The 19509-nt window shown below is 35.9% G+C and overlaps 1 protein-coding gene across 2 annotated transcripts in view; it reads right to left on the minus strand.

Annotated features, from left to right (window-relative positions):
* WARS2 (tryptophanyl tRNA synthetase 2, mitochondrial) overlaps nucleotides 1–19509 on the minus strand; it is a 70147-nt gene that overhangs the window by 16331 nt on the left and 34307 nt on the right. Inside the window, exons 2-4 of one of the 2 annotated variants that reach the window (XM_023503517.2) lie at nucleotides 16866–16952; nucleotides 5735–5815; nucleotides 3693–3778 (exon numbers count right to left, since the gene is read on the minus strand). In XM_023503517.2, the coding sequence (XP_023359285.1) occupies nucleotides 3693–3778; nucleotides 5735–5815; nucleotides 16866–16952 (254 nt within the window). Of the gene's footprint in view, nucleotides 1–3692; nucleotides 3779–5734; nucleotides 5816–16694; nucleotides 16953–19509 lie in introns of both variants that reach the window. The other variant, XM_012549652.3, reaches the window with a different exon arrangement.

Genomic DNA, 19509 nt, shown 5'->3' on the forward strand with positions numbered 1-19509 from the left:
ACCTTAAAGGTCATCTAGTAGATTCTTATTTTTAAAAATTCTCATAATATAACTTTCTGAACAACTATATTATATTATACAGAGACTTAATGTAGATTCTATGTAATTTTAAACTTAACAAGTTTAATATATTAATATATTACATATATTCAGATGGATATATGTATATGTCCATATTTACATCTAAATTTATATAAAAGGACACAGTAGACAGAGAGCTGGACTTGGAATTAAGAAGAAATTATTTTGAATTCTGCCTCAGATACTACCCATGTGACCCTGAGCAAGTCACTTACCCCCTCTGAAACTTATTTTTTCCATAAAATAGGGGTTGAATTGGATGGTATCTTAGGTTCCTTACAGATCTCAATCTAGCCCCTCCACACACTCTTTCTTGTTCATTAACCTCAAGAAGTGCACCACTGTTCATCCGCTTATAAGATGGTTTTTGTGTGGTTGGGGGGGGGGGGGGGGGAGGGCGCAGAGAAAAGAAAGGTAGGAATGACTGGTGTCAGCCTCAGAGTTCACCAGTTTACTGGCCCAGCAGTCCCCGGCTAACTCCACGGGGTCTGTCACCTGCCGAAATCAAGCCCTGGTGTCAGGTCAGAACTGCAATAGTCCTGACCCAGTGCTCAAGAATCCTGGGTCATTTTTGTGTTCTGGACAGACTGCATAGGATTATGGAGTTTGGAGGGGCCATAACAGCCAGTTACTTAGTCCAGCCTTCTCATTTTGTAGACGAGGAAGCGAATGCCTACAGAGGTTAAGCTTTTTGTCCAAGGCCTCTCAAAGAGTAAGTACAGATTTAAGCCAAGATCTTCTTCCTCCAAAATCCCATTTTTCTACCATTAACTTTACTATGTCAAAGGATCTACTGAAGGAAGAGGTTGATTCATGATGTTCACCATGAGACAGGAAAGACATGTTCAGGCTAAGTATCTCAGAATATACAGAACAATTTTCTAACAGGAAGGAGATAGTCTCCTATGCAGGCCAGGTTTATCCCCAAGGATGATGTTTTGGTACACATCATATAAAATATTTTCAGCTTCCCGGCTGAGGCAGCTAAGGGACCCAGTGTTCTCTCTCCTTTTACAAAGAGGGATATGATAGGACAGAAAAGGAATCTTACTGACTTATCTAATAGCCGAATAATTGGTCAGATTACTGAAAAGAAAGGACAACTCACAACAGATAAGAAACACTTGTGAAATCCTGCTACTGGGATAACATTTTATTTTGTACACATGTTGTTTTTTCCATAGCTTTTTGGATGTTCCCAAGAACATGAGCTCCTTGAGGGCAGCTATTGATTTTTGCCTTTCTTTTTATTTCCAGGGCTTAGCACAGTGCCTGACACATAATGAGGGCTTGTTGATAACAAGGGATTATGAAGAAATACCACATGTTTCTCATGACAAAATCCCTCCTGTGAGAATTCTGCTTGTCTTTGGAGGCTGAAAGATGGAATCGTTATTGGCAAGTGACACTAATACCTGGGGGACAGAAGTGTAACTTTAGGGCCTGGCAAGGATGGATATATGCATAATAAGACAGTATGAGCTTACCCAACCATGTCTATAGTAAATCATAACCAGATGTGGCAACATCTGTTAGAATTTTTTTTAAAGAAAGGGGAGGGGCTTATTCACTCCATGGAGAAAGACTGGCCAGACTATGAAATTCCAGGTAGCTGATTCTTGCCAGCCTTGCTGAGATCCTTCCTCCTTTCCTTACTGTTAATTAATTAATTATCCATGGTGTCTGTGCATGTGTGCAGGCTCTTTCCTAAGCTCTTCTTTTCGTTCCCTTCAAGGCTCAGCCCAGCCTCCTTCCGAGTGGGATTGCCTGATTTCCTGAGTTATTAGTGTTCTTCCTGACTCCCCTCACTATGTATTTATTTTGCATATAGCTTGTATTTACTTATCGGAATGTATTTTAAGCCCCCAGTAGATCACGTATTCGTTCTCATCTTTGTGTCCCCAGGATGAAAAGGGCCTTGAAGTACTTGGCACCTGGGCACTGAAAAAATACCTGTGGGTGGATTATTCTTTACAGTTTGGTGCCTGATTTATTTATTGAGCACTTAACATAAATTGTTCTGGATGGTTCCTACTTGTTTCACATATGCCCAACTAAACTCTTTATGGACAGTGCCCCAGAATGAAAGAGTAGAAATCCAGATTCTGCCCCCAGCTAAGTAAAGGACAGAGGAAGGAGGAGGAGAAGCAGAGTAAATCTGACCTCTAAAGAGGATTCTTTCTGGCTTTTAAATTCTGTGTGGGCAGCTTCTGATACATCAACAGGACTGGACATAACACCAGGAACATCACAGATGTTTGATAAATATTTCTTGTTATTACTGACTTTGGGTCAATGGATTATCCCCTTATCATTCTTAAGAATTAACTACTTTTATGTTTCCCATATTTTTGTACAGGAGGTTTTTTTTTCATTTTAGTACTTCTATGAAAAAGCCTTCATCATAGAATACGAAGATAAAGATATTTTATATTCTAAACAACGTACTTCACTAAATAACCCATTTTTTGGCCTCTGATTCCCTTTGTAGACCGAGAAAATTCAAATTATTGAGCATGAGTTGGAGTCCCTATAATTCTTAAGTTACAATCAATATTGAAATGGTCCCTACATGCCCAAGGATATGCATATATCATTATGCCGAATTAACTGAAAATTTCCAGAACAGAGGCAGAAAAACTCTTCACTAATATTTCTTGGATTACCCTGTAACATAAACCAATATGGTCATTCTAGTTGATATTGATGCCATCAACTCAAAGCTATTGTACTTCCATATTCTAAGAACTAAAATTGCCCCCTGTTGTTTCTAATGGCCACTCCAAAAGACATGAAGTATGAAGTATTATTTACTTTAGTATTCCTACTTGGAAAATGGTAAGATTTCATCCCACATGGCTAAGACAACAATGGACTCAAGATTAAAAATTATGAACAGGATTTCTTTTTATTTCTATATTAATGTTGACTCAGAGCTTTTTAAACAAGCATTATTTTTTGGAACCCCAACCATGTGAAGAGAATATCAAGCAGTGTGGGAGGATTTTTAGTTGAGGAAACTGAGGTGCAAAAATGTAATCATTTGTTCAAAGCCATATAGAGAACCTATGTCTATACATTTTTATTAATAGTGGTGACTGAATAATTAATGAGGCAGTCAGGTGACATAAGGGATAAAGCATCAGACGTGGTGTTAGGAAAATCTAAGTTCAAATCTCAATCTAGATACTTACTAGCTATGTAATTCCAGGAAAGTTATCTAATCACTGTCTGGGAGTAATAATAGTGTTTACTATCTTCCAGAATTGAGGAACAAATAAGATACTATTTATAAAGGGCTTTATAAATCTTAAAACATTATATAAATATGATCTACTTAATATTACTAATACATGGAAACTAAGACAGCTCAATTTATTTCATGTCCAGGATTGATTATTCTCTTAATTTCCACTAATTCAAAATGAATACAACTAATGTTGAAATGAAAAATTATTCAAGTTTCTAATTCCTTTTAGCATCTTGTCCCACTAAAGTGCAGGGTCCATTCTCATTTATTAGGAAAAAAATCCATCAAACCCTTTTACTTCTTATAGGTTGCTGATAGAATAGACAAGATTGTATGATCCAACTTTTCAACCCTTACTTACTTATATAGCAGAATGTCCGCAGCTTGAAGTACTGGGTATGTGAAGAGACCCACTGTCCCCTCTTGTTTCAGGCTGTCATTCTTAGTCTGAGCAGGCACAAAAGGGGAAAAAAATTCAGATATCTTAACCACTGACATTTCCAAGCCCAGGGAAATAGCACAGAAAAGAGGAAAGAGGAATAAGATTAAAGAGACTTGGGTTCTATCCCCCAACTCTGTCATGCATTTTCCATGTGATACACACTCGTATAAACAAACATATAGAGCCTTTTATAAAGGATGTAGGGGAGGACATAGATAAGACCTACAGAAGAAGTGTGATCTCTCCCATCAAAGAAAGCTGCCATGTTGACAGGATCCCAGACACACTAATACATACATACATACATACATACATACATACATATATATATATATTTTTTTTTAAGACAAAATTATTCTTTATTAAGACTGTCATATCAAATCAGAAAATAGAAATCAATAAACTTAAAGTTCAAGACAACTAAATGTTTTGAACGAAAGCAAATTTAAAATCTCAATTATACATTATTATCTTAATTTTACTTTTTTTTTTAATTGTAGCTTTTTATTTTCAAAATATATACATGGATGGGACATCTAGGTGGCACAGTGGATAGAACACCAGCCCTGAAGTCAGGAGCACCTGAGTTCAAATCTGGTCTCAAAATCTTAATACTTCCTAGCTATGTGACCCTGGGAAAGTCACTTAACCCCAACTGCCTCAGGGGGGGAAAAAAAAAAAAATATATATATATGTGTGTGTGTATACACACACACACACACACATGAATAATTTTCGACATTCATCCCTACAAAACCCTGTATTCTAATTTTTCTTCTCCCTTCCTCCCACCCTCCCCTAGTAGGCAAGTAATCCAATATATGTTAAACATGTGCAATTCCTCTATACATACTTCCACAAATATCATGATGTGCAAGAAAAATCATATAAAAAGGAAAAAAAAATGTAAGCCAACAACAAAAAAAGAGTGAAAATACTATGTTGGACACACTAATATATTGATGGGGAAATAGCTTATGAGATAATGCACTGAGGGATGGCAAGGACTGATGAAGAATACTGAAAAGTATTCTTCACACTCTTCACACTGAAGAGTGAAGAAATGAATGCTATCCCAGAATTTTAGAGGAAGAAGGCACTCTGATTTGAGATGATAAGAACCACGATGAACCTAAGGGCTTCAGAGAGCCACCGTTTTGTTTCTACCCAAGGATATGGAAAGAATTGGTAACATTGCCTCTTAATTAAGCACTGTAACTTCAACATATTATTGTTTTTCTCTATGTGGATCCTGTTTAGAGGCATTGATTTCAGAGTAAAGCATGGCAGTTCTGGAAACTTGCAAGGTGGAAAGATGCCTACAAATGGGATCAGTTTTGACATGGTTGTAGACTAATTTTGGGCTATCATATTGCAAAAATAAATGGAAGTAAAGTGCTGTGAATTATCTCAACTTAACTTATTTAGTTGAGCTTCTTTGAGAAAGTACAGCCTTTATTTTACTGTGGATTTGAACTGTTGCCTGGACTCATCTTGTTTAAATGTTACATAAAAATGTTATTTCCCTTCTCCCCACAATGAACACATTCTTGCCTAACCATCAATTAGTTCTGGTGAGGATGGAACACAGATTCCAAGGGCAATGAATCCAGACTGTTAATCATAATAGGGAAGGTTCAAGGTCATTAGCAACTTAAAAAGCAGACTCTAGGTCATCCATTCTGAGATACAGAGGAAGAAAAACCATAGATTCATAGAATTTTGAAGCTTAAAGGACCTTGAGATTCTAACCACGTTATTTTAACTGTGGCCTAAAGACATTAGTTCACATGCCACTTACTAATTTGCCAAAGTTAGCAGAGCTAATCAGATGAGCTAGAAGCTGAGGTTCTTGTGATATGGTAAGACAAGTCATAAAACAGAAGAATATATAAAAGAGAAACTTCCATAATGATGGCATTTAAGTTCACTAAATTGTTTCCTGCTTTGAAAATGTTTACCTTCCACTGGGGTAAGTTTTGTAATCGTGGCATTCTGACTAAACATCCAAGGATCCAACTTAATTCTGAGTGCTCTGGCACCTAAAGAAATGAGAAATTACATTATTAACATATTATTTTAATATATATTTTTAAGATATTTTAACATTTATAAAAAAACAGGATAAGGGTAATCAAATATTATCTCTAAACCTGTAGAATACTCAAGCATTTTGACAATACATAGAAGAAAAAAGGGCTTATTTTTAATTATTGCATCTAAATTTTAAAGAAAAGTGCTGGAATGAAAACTACAGAAACTTGAGCCATTCAGTCTAGGAATCATTAGTCTGAAAAGTAGCAAAGGTGCAGAGATGGTATTCCCACCCTTAAAGGAATATTTCTTTTCCATAGTTTCCCCCCCCACTTTTTACTGTGGCCTCCCCTATTCCTCCAAACTAGTCTGAGGGCCAACTTATGCTGTAAAGTGTCTCAGCCTTGTGAGATGGGCCCCAGTCAACCAGGGAATGGATTGGGAGCTCTTCCAAATTATTTCCCCAAACTCACTGAACTTATGAGGGGGTTCTTGTCAAATGATTTTGTTAAAAGTTGGAAACAAAGTTGGGGGTGACTCTTGGGTCCAGGACAAATTCCTTCTGATGATCTAGAATTTTATTTAGGGCAGGGCATCCCATCCCCAGCCCTTGGGATTCCCAGTCCTTCATTAATTGCAGCTTCTTCTCCATGTGATTGCCTTAAAAAGCAGAGATTGCTTCCAATTCTGAAAAGTGACACCAAATGTGTTCTTTGTGGGTTCTGTGAAGTGAACAGAGAGAAATGACATTGTTTCAACTCAGGCTTATTTTACTAAAGAGGATTCACCATCTGGAAGAGGAGGGTTTCTTTCTCTTTTTTTTTTTCCTATTAGCCACAGAGAAAGAAGGTTGTTTTTCACTTGTTTGACAAGGACTCCCTCATAAAGCTATGCAAGTCACTGAGCTGCTGCCGCCATCATCTTCCTTCCAAAGCAGCATTTGGGTTTCATTGAAGGCAGTGGCTTTGACAACAATGTCTGGAAATTGCTAACTGCTGCTGTAAACAAACATCTGTCAGACAAAAACTGTAGCCTTGGCTACAGCAAAATTCACTGCCATTAGAAATTAAAACAATTAGAGTGCTACTTGGCACGGGGAAAGCTTTGGTGAGGAAAGAATCGCTTTTTTTTAATGAAGTGGGATGATGGAATGAAAATATAGATAAACAAGTGTGGAAAAAAAAAAAAAAAGAAAATGTTCTGCCTTCCTGACTAGGTATGATGCTTTGTTGATGGATTGCAAAAAGCTATCACTGTGTCTCAAGGAAGTCAAGTATTTTCCTTGGAGAAATATTATTTGGACATATGGAATGAAACTTTTTTTAAAAAATATTTTTGGGATATTCTCTTGCTGTTGCCAAAACAGGAGAAATCAACTTAATTCAAGTAAAAATCATAAAGAAAAACAGGCAAAAGGTCAAAAACAACTTATTTCTCATCTTATTTTTCATAACAATAACAAATTACAAAGTTTGGTTCTTTTGCTCACTTTACATTTGATACAAAACTATGAATATTTGCTGAAATACACTGTAAGAACAAAAGGAAAATAATAGCAGAACTTAATACACAGAATCAATCCAAATGACTACCCAAATTGTTTTAGACAGAGGAAAATCAAGGCATGGAGTTGATAAAGTGATGTGCTGGACAGCCACATGGTAAATTAAATGTAGTGATTGGATTGTGATTGAAAATTTCAAATCCTATCACCCTAAAAAATCACAGAATCTTAGAATCTTCAGGTGTTGTTTAGAAAATACTCATTAAAAAATATGCATTTTGGCCAAATGATGGGATATTATTTGGGGAGGAGTATCCTCCAAATTTTAAAAAAATACATTATAAATATTTAATTTAGCAGATTAAGCATGACAAACTAACAATTTGAAAAATGAACATAAAATAGTTGCAGCACATTAGATATAAGGAATTAGGTAACACAGTACAAAAGATGCTATCAAGAATTGTACAACCAGAAAAAAGATGGACTCCTCACCTAGTTGAGAAAAAAGAAATGACCACTGGATGAACCACAAGTTCCATTGCAATCTATGTAAACTAAGATATTTAGTGGAGAGCCTCCAGTGTATCAATGGATTCCCTTGAGGTAGATATATAGGGAAAGATCTGTAAAGCAGAGGCAATTGTGGATAGTTTACAGTATGGATTCCTGGAGGGAGAATTCACACTGTTGAGAATAATGATCCATTCAAATACCAAGATGAAATGTTAGTTTGAATTGGGGACAAAAGGACAACTAATAATATTTGAGTAGTGTCTACCATATCAGTGCCTTACATATGTCATGACATAAAATATGCACATAATAACCGTTTGCTTTGTAGTCTTTGAAATCAATTATGACTGTAGCTTGTGGTCGATTTTTACACTGCACATAGTTTCTGCCAATGCCAATGACTCATAATCACAAACAGGCTGATCTCTAGGTGAAAACAGGAGATGGTTGGGAAAATACAGAGACCTAAGAAGCATATCCAACACCATCACTGGCTCTGATGAGGAGCCAAAGGTTTCCCAGAGTTCAATATTGCAGGTCTTCTAGTTCCAAGGTCAGTTTTGTGAATAATAATTAAGAAAATTTAGAATGTGAGAAGAGGCTGAAAAGAGGCAATTGGGCTGAAGAACGAAAGAGATCCTTCCCCAAACACCTGGGAAGAGAAAAAGAAACCCAACATTGGGCCTTCAATGCTATATCAGATGATGCTAAAAGATACAGCTGCCGGGGATCAATCAGACCCATTCAAGCAATCACCCAGGGCATTAAAACCTGGATGGGAGCCCTGAGATATTTTCTTGTCTCCCAGGACTTGTCTATTTCCTATGTAAATATTATCTTCCCAGGAAGTATTTCCTGCAGCTTGGCTAAGTTGGAAAACTATTCAGACTCACAAATTCCCATTTATCACTTCCTCTCAAAAATGAGCAATTTCATGCTGAGTTATTTTCACTAGACTCATCATCCCCATGACAAATCTCCTTAGCAGGAACCTTGTTCTGGGATCTGATTTTAATTAAAAGGCTCTTGTATCAACTGATAAACCCTCACACCGAATATATAAACGCTCTTTAATTGACCCACTTCTGGTTTTGCCAATATCCATCTATTACTTTTTGGGCACTTGGATTTTCTCATATTTTTCTCCAAGTCAAACACGTCCAAAGTTCTTGTATAGTCAACAGTCTTAATCTGCTTGATTTTTAACCAAAGGTCACCTTCTCTGAGTTAGAATTTGTCATTTCTCTTGTCTGTTTTTCTTCTATGGATATAAAAAATCCAGTTTAGTTATTTCAGTTACCTATATTAACATTACAAAACTTAGTGATGGATTTAGAAATGGAAGACTGAATCTGATAAAGAATGAAATGATATTTTTGTCATTTAATTTGAATTTGGAATCTATTTTCCACACTTACACTTGTATAGGATAAAAATAATAATATCCAACATTTATAAGTGCCAGGCAACTGTGCTAAATGCTTGAAAACTATAATCTCATTTGATCACTCCAACAACTCTGGGATGTGGGTGCTATTCTTATTCTTATTTTATTGATGAGGAAACTGAGGCAAATAGAAAGTTAAATTACTTGTCCTGTGTCCCACAGCTTGTTAAGTATAAGAGGCTGGATTTAAAGGAGGGCCTTTCTGCCTCCAGACCCAGTACTCCAACTACAGCACCATGCTCAAGTTAGAAGGTGATGAGAAGTTCTCTATATTAAGCTTTGTTTAAATCATTTATAAAATCTACTACACATGAAAAAAGTAAAATGTCCTCTAAGCTGATTCAAAGAACGAGGCTAATCAAACTATTCTTGCCCTACACCTGGAATAGTATTAGTAGTTAAATAGTTTGGTTTAAAAGGATTTCCATTCTGTACAATACACTCTATGGGCAACTCAACCTTAGAAATCAACAGAGCCAATAATTAAACCATCTACTTCAGGTGCTGTCAAAAAAAAAAAAAAAAAAGAAAGCAAAATTTGCTAGATTACTGACAATCTTTCAGATAAGGTTATTGCTCTTTGGACATACGTGGATGTTTCACAGGCAAGATCAAAACATTTACCAACAGCCCAGTTCCATAATATTTCCAAATAGTCTATTATTTTAAGAGTTTGATTGAATGACATATTTCCATTGGTACTCCATGCTCTTTTCTTTTAAATTCCTGTGAAATGGATAATGAAAATATTACCATTTCCTGCCTACCAAATGGTGGTACATAAATGCAGTGGAATATTATCCCCCAGTAAGAAATGAAGAATATGCATTATCCAAAGAAGCATGGAAAGAGTGTTGCCAAGTAAGCAGAGTCATAAAAAGAATGTCTATGTCTGCAACAATATAAATGAAAAGAACACCAGGAACAATACAAAATAAAATAAAAACAGAGAGATTGAAAGCTCTGTATGAGGGTAACTGTGTAATAATCAGGCTTGGTCCTGCCTTCCTCCTGCCTTTTTTGTAGAAGTGGGGGCTACTGAGTGGCCACTGTCTATACTATAAGATTGAGGTGATGTGGTGGTTAAATTAGTTTTGCTGAAGAGCTGCTTTTCCCCACTCCCACCCTAGTTCCCAGATCTTTTAAAATTCTTTATTATAAGTGAATCCTGATTGGGGAAATGACATTGATAGGATAATGTAATTTTTAAAAATGTTATTTCCATTTCACAAGAGGAGGCACCAGGAGAATAAGTGATTTTCCCACAATCACAAAAATAGTGCTAGAGCCACAAGTTCAGATCCACATCCCCAAACTCCAAGTCCAGTGCCCCTTTTCACATAGAAACACGATGCCCTAATTAAAAAGGCTGGAGACACAGTTCCAATGACACATCTTTCACACAGCTGCCAACGATATATTTCTAAAGCAGAGGTCTGACCATGTTCCACCCCGTTCAATGAAATCCAGAGGCCTATCTTTACATGGTTATCCCATATTTTCCCCCTTTTCTATGCTCTATAGTCCAGTCAAACTGACTTTCTTGCTATTCCTCTCATGACATACCCATGACAATCCCATTTCCGTGCCTTTGCCAAGGCTGTTCCCCACACCTGAAACGCACCCCTTCTCAACACAAGCTTTTAAAATCACTTTCTTTGAGGTTCAGCTTAAACTTTTATCATTGTTTTCCCAATACTTAACACTTAGTAGGTTTTATTCTTTAATTTGGTTTGCGGCATAGTGCTGTGTTAAAGAGCATTGGACTCTGAATTGAAAAGCCTAGATTCAAACCCTAACTTTGTCATTTACTACCTGTGAGGCATCCATTTTTAATAAATCCCTTCATCTTTTCAGTTTCTTCATCTGTAAAAGAAGGGGTCTGATTGGATGGTCCCTAAGGGGTCTATCGGCTCCATACCCAGGATCCTGCATAGACTCCAGTATGAGAGACGTCAGGAAGACCATCTAATTTTCATTAACTCATTAGGAGCAACAAGACTCACACATTTAGTTTCATTAGCCTGTCAAATGTGGATGATTCAGAATGGCAGGCTGGTTCTATTTTGCCCTCTCCTTTACTTTCCTTCCCAATTTTGGTTTCTTGGGTAATAACACAGAACTCTATTTTAATTAGAGAATTCAAAAGGAATCCACAGTCACAGATTCCATTCTCCTTTTCCTCCTTCTCCCTTGCATATCTATCTGCCTGAACTGCTTTTAGACTCACTGAAACAATGAGAAGCCTGACACATCAGGGCATCTCTCTTGGCTCTCATGGTGAGTTAGTGTCTCAAGCTATGTCCTCCACCTTTTATCTTCCATCTGCAGTGATTACAATGTGAAGGCAGCAGTTGGAAATGTGGAGACTCACAATTCAGAGACAGCTGTGGGAATCAGAGATTGGATCTGTATACAGGCTTGCTGGAAATAAAAGATCATTGACTCCAGCAACGGGAAGGAAACACCTACCAAACGTGTGTATATACACACACACACACACACACACACACACACACACACACACCCCTTTCAGAAGAGAGGTAGTCAGTAAAATTCTCCACATATGGCAAACATATTTTAGGGAAAGCAACATGACCAGCAGCCAGAGAGAGAAAAAGAAAATAATGAGAAAAATCTTCAATGAGCCTAAATTGTTCCAGTCAGTTCAGAAAGAATGCAAAGAAATGGAGACAAAAACCATTGGTGAAAACAGTCTTATAGCTTAGAAAATTATTTTCTCCATGTGTAATTATCTCCAGAAATAAATTAAGATGTACAGAATTAATAACATACAGGAATAAATATATTTTTAAAGGAAAATCAAATTTCTCCAAAATATCATATCAGGTGTGTCATACTTTCCATGACAGTTATGTTCTTGAAAAATCTTATATAAATTGAATAATATTTTCCATTAATTTGCATAACTTCAGAGATATTTTATTTTAGTTTGTAATATCAATTAACAGTGGCTACAAATTTTTAAACAGTTATAATATTAATGAACTAAGGGACAGGTTGAGAAATCAATATTTGAAGAATTAGTCAAGCTTCATTTATCTTTTTGATAAGTTTGGAATTTTATTCATTAGATTTCATAAAAATCATACATCTATTTTGCTTGTTATAACAAGAAGAATAAGACTAGAGAAGGGCAAACTAATTAGAAGACTATAGAGGAAAGGTTACTAGAGATACTGTGGTAAATAGTCATGTCATCTTACAGTCAGCTATATTGATTATAAAAATATATTATAATCCAAAGAGCTGGGTTCAAGTCCTGCCTCTATTATTTAATTCCATTTTGTTACTTATAAAACATGAGAATTGGACAAGACCAGTGCTTCATGAACCCCTTGGGAGTTCACAATGATAGTCTAAATTATTCATCCTAAAAATTCTTTAATGGCATCTTAAGCAGTAAATAATTGCCCAATTACATTACCGATACATTTTTTTTTCCCTCTGTGAAAACAAGCATGTGCATGTTTGAAGCACAAGAGTTTTGTCTCTGAAGGGATTTGAAATGATCATGGTCATATACACAGTGATTCTGGCATTTGGGCACTTGATTATATCAAATTCTGTCCACTTCTGACAGTTTCTTATTCTGTCACCAAATTGTTTCCAAACTGCCACAAAGATTTGATGTTCAAGTGCAAATTGATTCCCAATGGACAGTCAGACACAGGTGCATCCCCTCATTTGCATTCTGTATACAGCACCAGACTAACCTCATTCTTCTCTGTTATCCTGTAATCACAGCATCAACTGTATAATCACATGAGAGAGATGGGACAAATGTTTGCATTCTTACAGTACAAATATCAGGTCATGTGAAATGATCTATGTTTCACCATGATTACTAGAATTATATTACAATCTTGACATCGTCACAAACATTCAGCAGAAACAAACTTCATAATACCTCAACATAAGGCTGCTTTTTGATTTTAAACTTATTTTAACTTAGATTATTAGTATTTTATCTAGTAGATTTTCAAATAAACTGATGATGGTGGCTAATTGTTTAACAGACTGTGGGTGATATGCTAATGGCAGGAAAAAAGTGAAATTTGGAGGCATTTTTTCCTTAGGCAAGTTTATGTGTAAACATTGTTAAAAATGAAGCAATGTTTACAAATGAACTTTAAATAAATTTACCATCTAATCCAGCATTTGTCATTCACAATTGAAAAGTAAATGTATTACATTGAGAAATTAGTTCAATTTTATTGGTTGATTAAGTGACTAAAAATTAAACAAATGAGTTTCCAACTCTCAAGTAAGGAAGTTTGTAAAATTTTCCTATCACGTTCCAACACATATCTGTGCAAGCAACTATATTCACTTTATTCTTGTTTTAAATCAAGATACAGAAATAAACTCAATGCAGAGCAAGATTTAAGATGGTGCTTCTCCACTGTTTGCCCAATATTAAAAACCTTTGTTCAAATAAAGCAGAATATTGAAATAAAGTATATATATATGATTATGTTATATCAAGCATCTTCCAAGTTGTATCTTATTTCACTGTAAATGTTGTCAAAAATTTTGTAAAATGAAATTTAACTTGAAGTCTTGCAGATAAATAGTAAGCATGCTGAATTCCTTTTAATTTTTATTGAATGTTCCACATAAAATATTTATAATTATAATTTTAGGTTTAGAGTATTCACAATTATATACAGAATAAAATTTTACATTTTATAATTATAATTAAATAATGTACATTTTAGTTTGGAGCTTCGTGGGGGTGAACGTTATTATAATTATAAGCACTTAATAAGTCTAAAAGAATATTATAAAGAATACATTGCACTTAGTTAGAAAACATCCAAATCTTCCCATCTCTAGATTACACTAGAGCTGTTTAAATTAAAGCTCAGAATGATAAGCCTGAATATTATAAATGATTTAAATAAAAACAAAAAAGACATTCTTAACAGATCTGAGGATGACAGTTGGAAGAATTAATATATTACATAAAAAATCAATTTTTAATGATATGCCTAAAACAATAAAAGCACATGCAGTCAAGTTGAATGCAGATTCTTGTATTTGGGTTTAAAAATAAACCATATAATGGACAGGGGACAATCTGGCTTGACAGACATTTGTGTGGAAAGAAAAAAAAAAAGATGAAAAAGTTTTCATTGGTGGAATTTTAAGTACCAAGAATATATATAATGCAACTACTCAAGAAAAAAGCTAATCATATTTTGAGCTGCATATGTTAAAGGAAGGCAATAATCCCAATTATATTACCAATGGGTAGATGTTGAGGGGATTCCCTAACTGGGAAGGTGGTTGTATTGGATAACCTCTGGCTTTAGGATTTTATGAGTTATGTTAAAAAGTAAAATTCTCCTTCAAGCAGGAAATGGCATTAAGGTAATACATGCATTTTTCTCTTCAAATTCATTTAATAAATATTTATCAAGCATCTATATTATATATAAGCTACTGTGTCAGGAATTAAGAGGGATACAAAGAGGGATACAAAGATGTACAAGTCATAGTCTCTGACCTACAGAAGTTTCCAATCTAGCAGAGCATCTAGCTCTTTCTAGCACATTTATTTATAGTTTAGATTGCAACTGAGCTATGTGACACAGATTTGGCCAAGGAACATCATCTTTGACCATAGCCATATGACCAGCCCTGAACATTCCTTTACAGAGGTGGGAGGTCTGCAGACATAGTGAGTGCCTATTTTCAAATGTTTCTTAGATGTGTGGGATAATTTTGCTTATGTATTTTCTTTTCTTTCTCTTTTTCTTTTAAAAAACAATACTTAGTTATAGGGCATGAATGGATGACTTTCTGGAAGGAAGAAGTTGGAAGGATATAGTAGGAAACCTTGTGAATTGTGTTGTTGTTATCAGTCATGTTAGACTCTCTGTAATCCTATTTGAGGTTTTCTTGGCAGAGATACTAGAGTGCGCTACCATTTCCTTCTCCAGTCCATTTTACAGATGAGGAATTGAGGCAAACAGGATTAAGTGACTTGCTCAAAGTCATGCAGCTAGTGTCTAAGGCCAGATTTGAACTCGGGAAAAAGAATTTTTTAGGTGCCAGGTCCAGCATTCTATGCTCTGTGTACTATGTACTTGCCATTCAGATAACATTAAAATCTAAAGATATCAGTAAAGATTTATCTTAAAAAACTAGAGTAATTTTTTTTTTAATTAGAAGCCTACAAAGATCTATACCTTTGTGTTGGAATCTTTACAAAGTGTTAAGCCATTAGAATTGATAGAGACAATAATTATCTAATTTAGCATGGTTCAATATGACTGATTTGATCTTAGAAGGAGATATTTTGGGCCAGAACTTGAAACAAGGTACTAAGTACAACTGATAGAAACATGCTTGTGTTCACACCTTTAGAGAGCTCATAGAAGCAAGAAATATTTAAGTACTCACTGGAGTTCACATGTTTGGGAGATTTCAGAGTTTAGAAAGAGATATCGGAATTCACACCTCCCTTGAAGCTCTTAGGGCCAGAGAGCATGCTGGGAGATATCCCACAATCCCACTCTCAGAAAAGCAGCATAAATACAGCTCCAGTAAGCCACTCGAGAGAGTTATTTGGGAACATTCCCAGGAGTCGGGGGGGAGCACTCTGGGAGGAAGCCCACAAGCCCTATCTTTGAGGCAAGAGAGATTCATTGTATCTTCTACCTTGGTGCTGGCTGGAGTCGGAAGGACAAACCTTTGGATTTGGAGACATTCGGGCGGAGCTCTTAGAACCAAGCGGAGAGAGAGGCCTCTGAGCTAAGCAGGCTATATTGAAGGACACAATAAAAGATCTGAACTTTTATCACCTGGCTGTGTTTTGGAAAAAGAACTCAACACCTTTGTGCTCCTTGGCTAATCTGATGCTCAAAGACAAATTCAAAAGAATATTGTAGAAGTTGCTTTGAGTGGCTTTGCCCTCAAGAATGCTATAGCTTGGGTATGGGAACTCTGGACTACCTCAAGTTCCTAGCTGGTCTCTCAGAGATCTCTTGAAACACTGTTTCCTGAGAAGAGACAATGGAGTATCCAGTGAATGGGATACGCAATGGGATAGTGTCCAAATTATTGGAAAATAGTAGGCCCTAAATCTCACTTCATTGTCAACACATTGAATCACAAGGTCCATTTGTCAAATGGTGCTGTTCTATGTTAGTAACAAGTAATGGTTTTCCAAGAAAACCCCAAATGGGATCATGAGGAGTAAGACATGACTGAACAACAATGACAGATGGTAAACATAGAAGGGAAGGATCACAACAACATGTGGCTGCTGTACCCTTAACTGACAGAGTCATTTTTAAACCTGAAAGACAACTGAAGGCAGAAGAACCATTTATCTTTCCTCACATACAAGGAAAAGAAAGGAAACAGAATTCTGAAAAGTATAACTGACCTGGGACTGTTGGAAAAGAATGCTTTTTTCTGGGTTTATGCCACAGGCAAGCAGGACAGCAGTCATGTCCAAGATGCTCTGGTGAAGAACAGCTGGGTCTTGGGGCACAGTGATGGAATGGAGGTCCACAACACTAAATAAAATTGAGCTGCATTCTTCCTGTAGACTCACCCAGCTCTCAATGGCTCCCAGGTAATTCCCCAGATGAGGGATCCCCGTAGGCTGGATGCCAGAGAATATCCGATGTATGCCATTATTCTAGAACAAAGGAAAACATTACTTCTTTCTTTTGAAACCAAATCCAGAAATCCTTTATCATTAACCAACAGAAAAGGTGTTGCCACCAGTAGTCACTTGGGAAGTGCCAATTTACTACCTGTAAAGGACTAGAAAAAGGTTCAAAGACAAGTTGAGAAAATTTATCATCTAGTTTGGGAAATGGTGTATATAAATAAAATATTTAAAAAAAAACAAAAGAAGCATATACTAAATGCTGCATGAATAAAATAGATAAGAGCTATAAGAATGTAGAGGGAAGGGAGAGGTTACTCTGGGCTAAGGCAACTGAAAAAGGCTTCTATCAAGTCACCAAGACTAGAATCTAATACTATCTATGTGTGTAAGGATATTTAAGTGCTCTTGTGGCTCAGAACATTAGAGTTAAAGTTAGGAAATTTGAGTTTTATTTTTGACATCACTTTGACAAGTCACTTAATTTTCCTATATTTCAGTTTCCTTCTAATTTTTAATAAAGATAATATTTGTATTTTTATATGCTCCAAAGGATTTGAGTTCTGAAGCACATTTACAATTTATAATGTTTGGTCATTGTTGTTTCTTTGTTGGTTTGTACCTCCTAGTGGTTGAAACCCATGATGGTAACATAAAAGAACAATGGGCAATAAAAAAGCAGTTGGTTTTGATTTGTCTGAATAATTCTGCATTTCATAATGCAATAAAAAAGAACATTTATCAGAAAATGTGCATTCCTGAAAGAAAGGTGCTACAAAAATAAAATGTTTTGTTACTGCTATTTATAACAAATGTGCAGGACAGAGATCTGGACCACTATGGTCATCCTTCATTCTTCGTGTGTGGAACTTATTTCATCTTGCCTTGTATTATGGTTCCTTATGAACATTTCTTATTTTCCCTATTAGCTCTTTGAGGGAAAGAATAATTTTATGGATTTCTTATAAATTATATAGCATTATATCATATTACCTATTACAGGTAGTCAATACAATATTTGATAAATGAAATATTTTTAAGATATAAATATCATAAGACAGAGTTGAAGGGACTTATGGGTTCACCTTGGCCAAAACTTCATTTTATATAGAAGAAAACCATGGCTCAGAGAAATCAGTCATTTCTTAGTTGTCTGTTAAAAGATTATAGAGGCACTCAATTATTTTTTTACATAATCATCTGCTCAGTTTATTGATAATCCCAGTGCATACTACCAGAAGACTCAGAAAGAAAGGTCTCCCAAACTACTTAGGTTTTAACTATTTACTTAATTTCCATACTCCAGGATGGTACAAGCTATAAAGATGGCAGAAACAAAAGATATGGTAACTATAGTCTTGTGCCAGGTGACACATATGCATTAATCAGAAAGACTATAAATCCAGTCCCAGAGTAGGGGGGTGTAGAGAAGTGGGAGTTGGTAGATTTCCAGCTCAAAGAATGTTAGAATTTGAGAGTTGGAAGGGACATTAGCAAAAGAACCTAATCAGTGGTCATGCAACTTCTGAAGACCTTCAAGGAGATGGGGTTGGGTAGGGGAAACACCACTTCTCACGGTAAGTCATTCCACTTTTGTATAGTTCTAATTGTAAGGAAGTTTTCCCTGACATCAAGCCTAAATTTTCTTCTAGTTAACTTTCACTTGTTGCTGCTAGGTTCTGTCCGCTGGAGCCAAATAGAAGAATTACCATCTTTTTTCTACATGTCAATCTTTCAAATACATGAAGTCAGTGTATTCTTTAGTCATCTCAGAAAAGCTGGATTCATTCATTTGTTTGAAACGTCAAGAAATAACACAACATATTGTGATATCTGAGTTAGCTCCATGTTGACCTCAGGATCAGCCAGAGTCAGGATCAGCCAAAGTTCCTGGTCTTTAGGGGAAGAATTAAAGGAGATGGACGAAACTCCATGAGCTCTCTACAACCTCCCTTCTCCTCCAAAGTGACTCTGGCTTGTCTTAGCCTAATCCCACCTACAATCGTCTGTATACACCAAAAGATCAAGCCAGCACAGAATAGTGAGAGGGACCATTTTCCAAGTATATGCTAATAGAGTATTGTCCAATAGGTAATTAGCCTCAAGTGCTCAGTTGTCTGATTCCAGTGTACTGATTCAGAATTTCAGCCCTTTACAACATATCATAACTGTTTGAGAGTCAATAATCTTAAATTTCCAAGGCACTTCTGATAAATTATACTACCAAGTATAGTAATGAATATTATAACAGCAATAGATTTAATGTACTGCTGTACCTTCATCATATTTATACTTTAATAAATCTGATTTCATCAATGAAAGTATACCCTTTAAGCAGCGCAGTTTCATAATTTTAATTTTAGTCCATATTCCCCCATAAATCTTCCAAAAAGAATCTATCTAAGGCCCATAGACTTTCTCCAAAATCTTGTGTCATTCTTTGGGTATGAGTGCAATATTGGTATTGCATAATTATCCATTAAAAAAATAAATAAAATAAACAGAGCACCCACTATGTGCTTGGCATTATACTAAGCACTACAGACATATAAAGGACAACTTCTTTCTTCAAAGGCTTTCCAGG

The sequence above is a fragment of the Sarcophilus harrisii genome, chromosome 4 (assembly GCF_902635505.1).
Source record: "Sarcophilus harrisii chromosome 4, mSarHar1.11, whole genome shotgun sequence".
NCBI classification, from domain to species: Eukaryota; Metazoa; Chordata; class Mammalia; order Dasyuromorphia; family Dasyuridae; genus Sarcophilus; species Sarcophilus harrisii.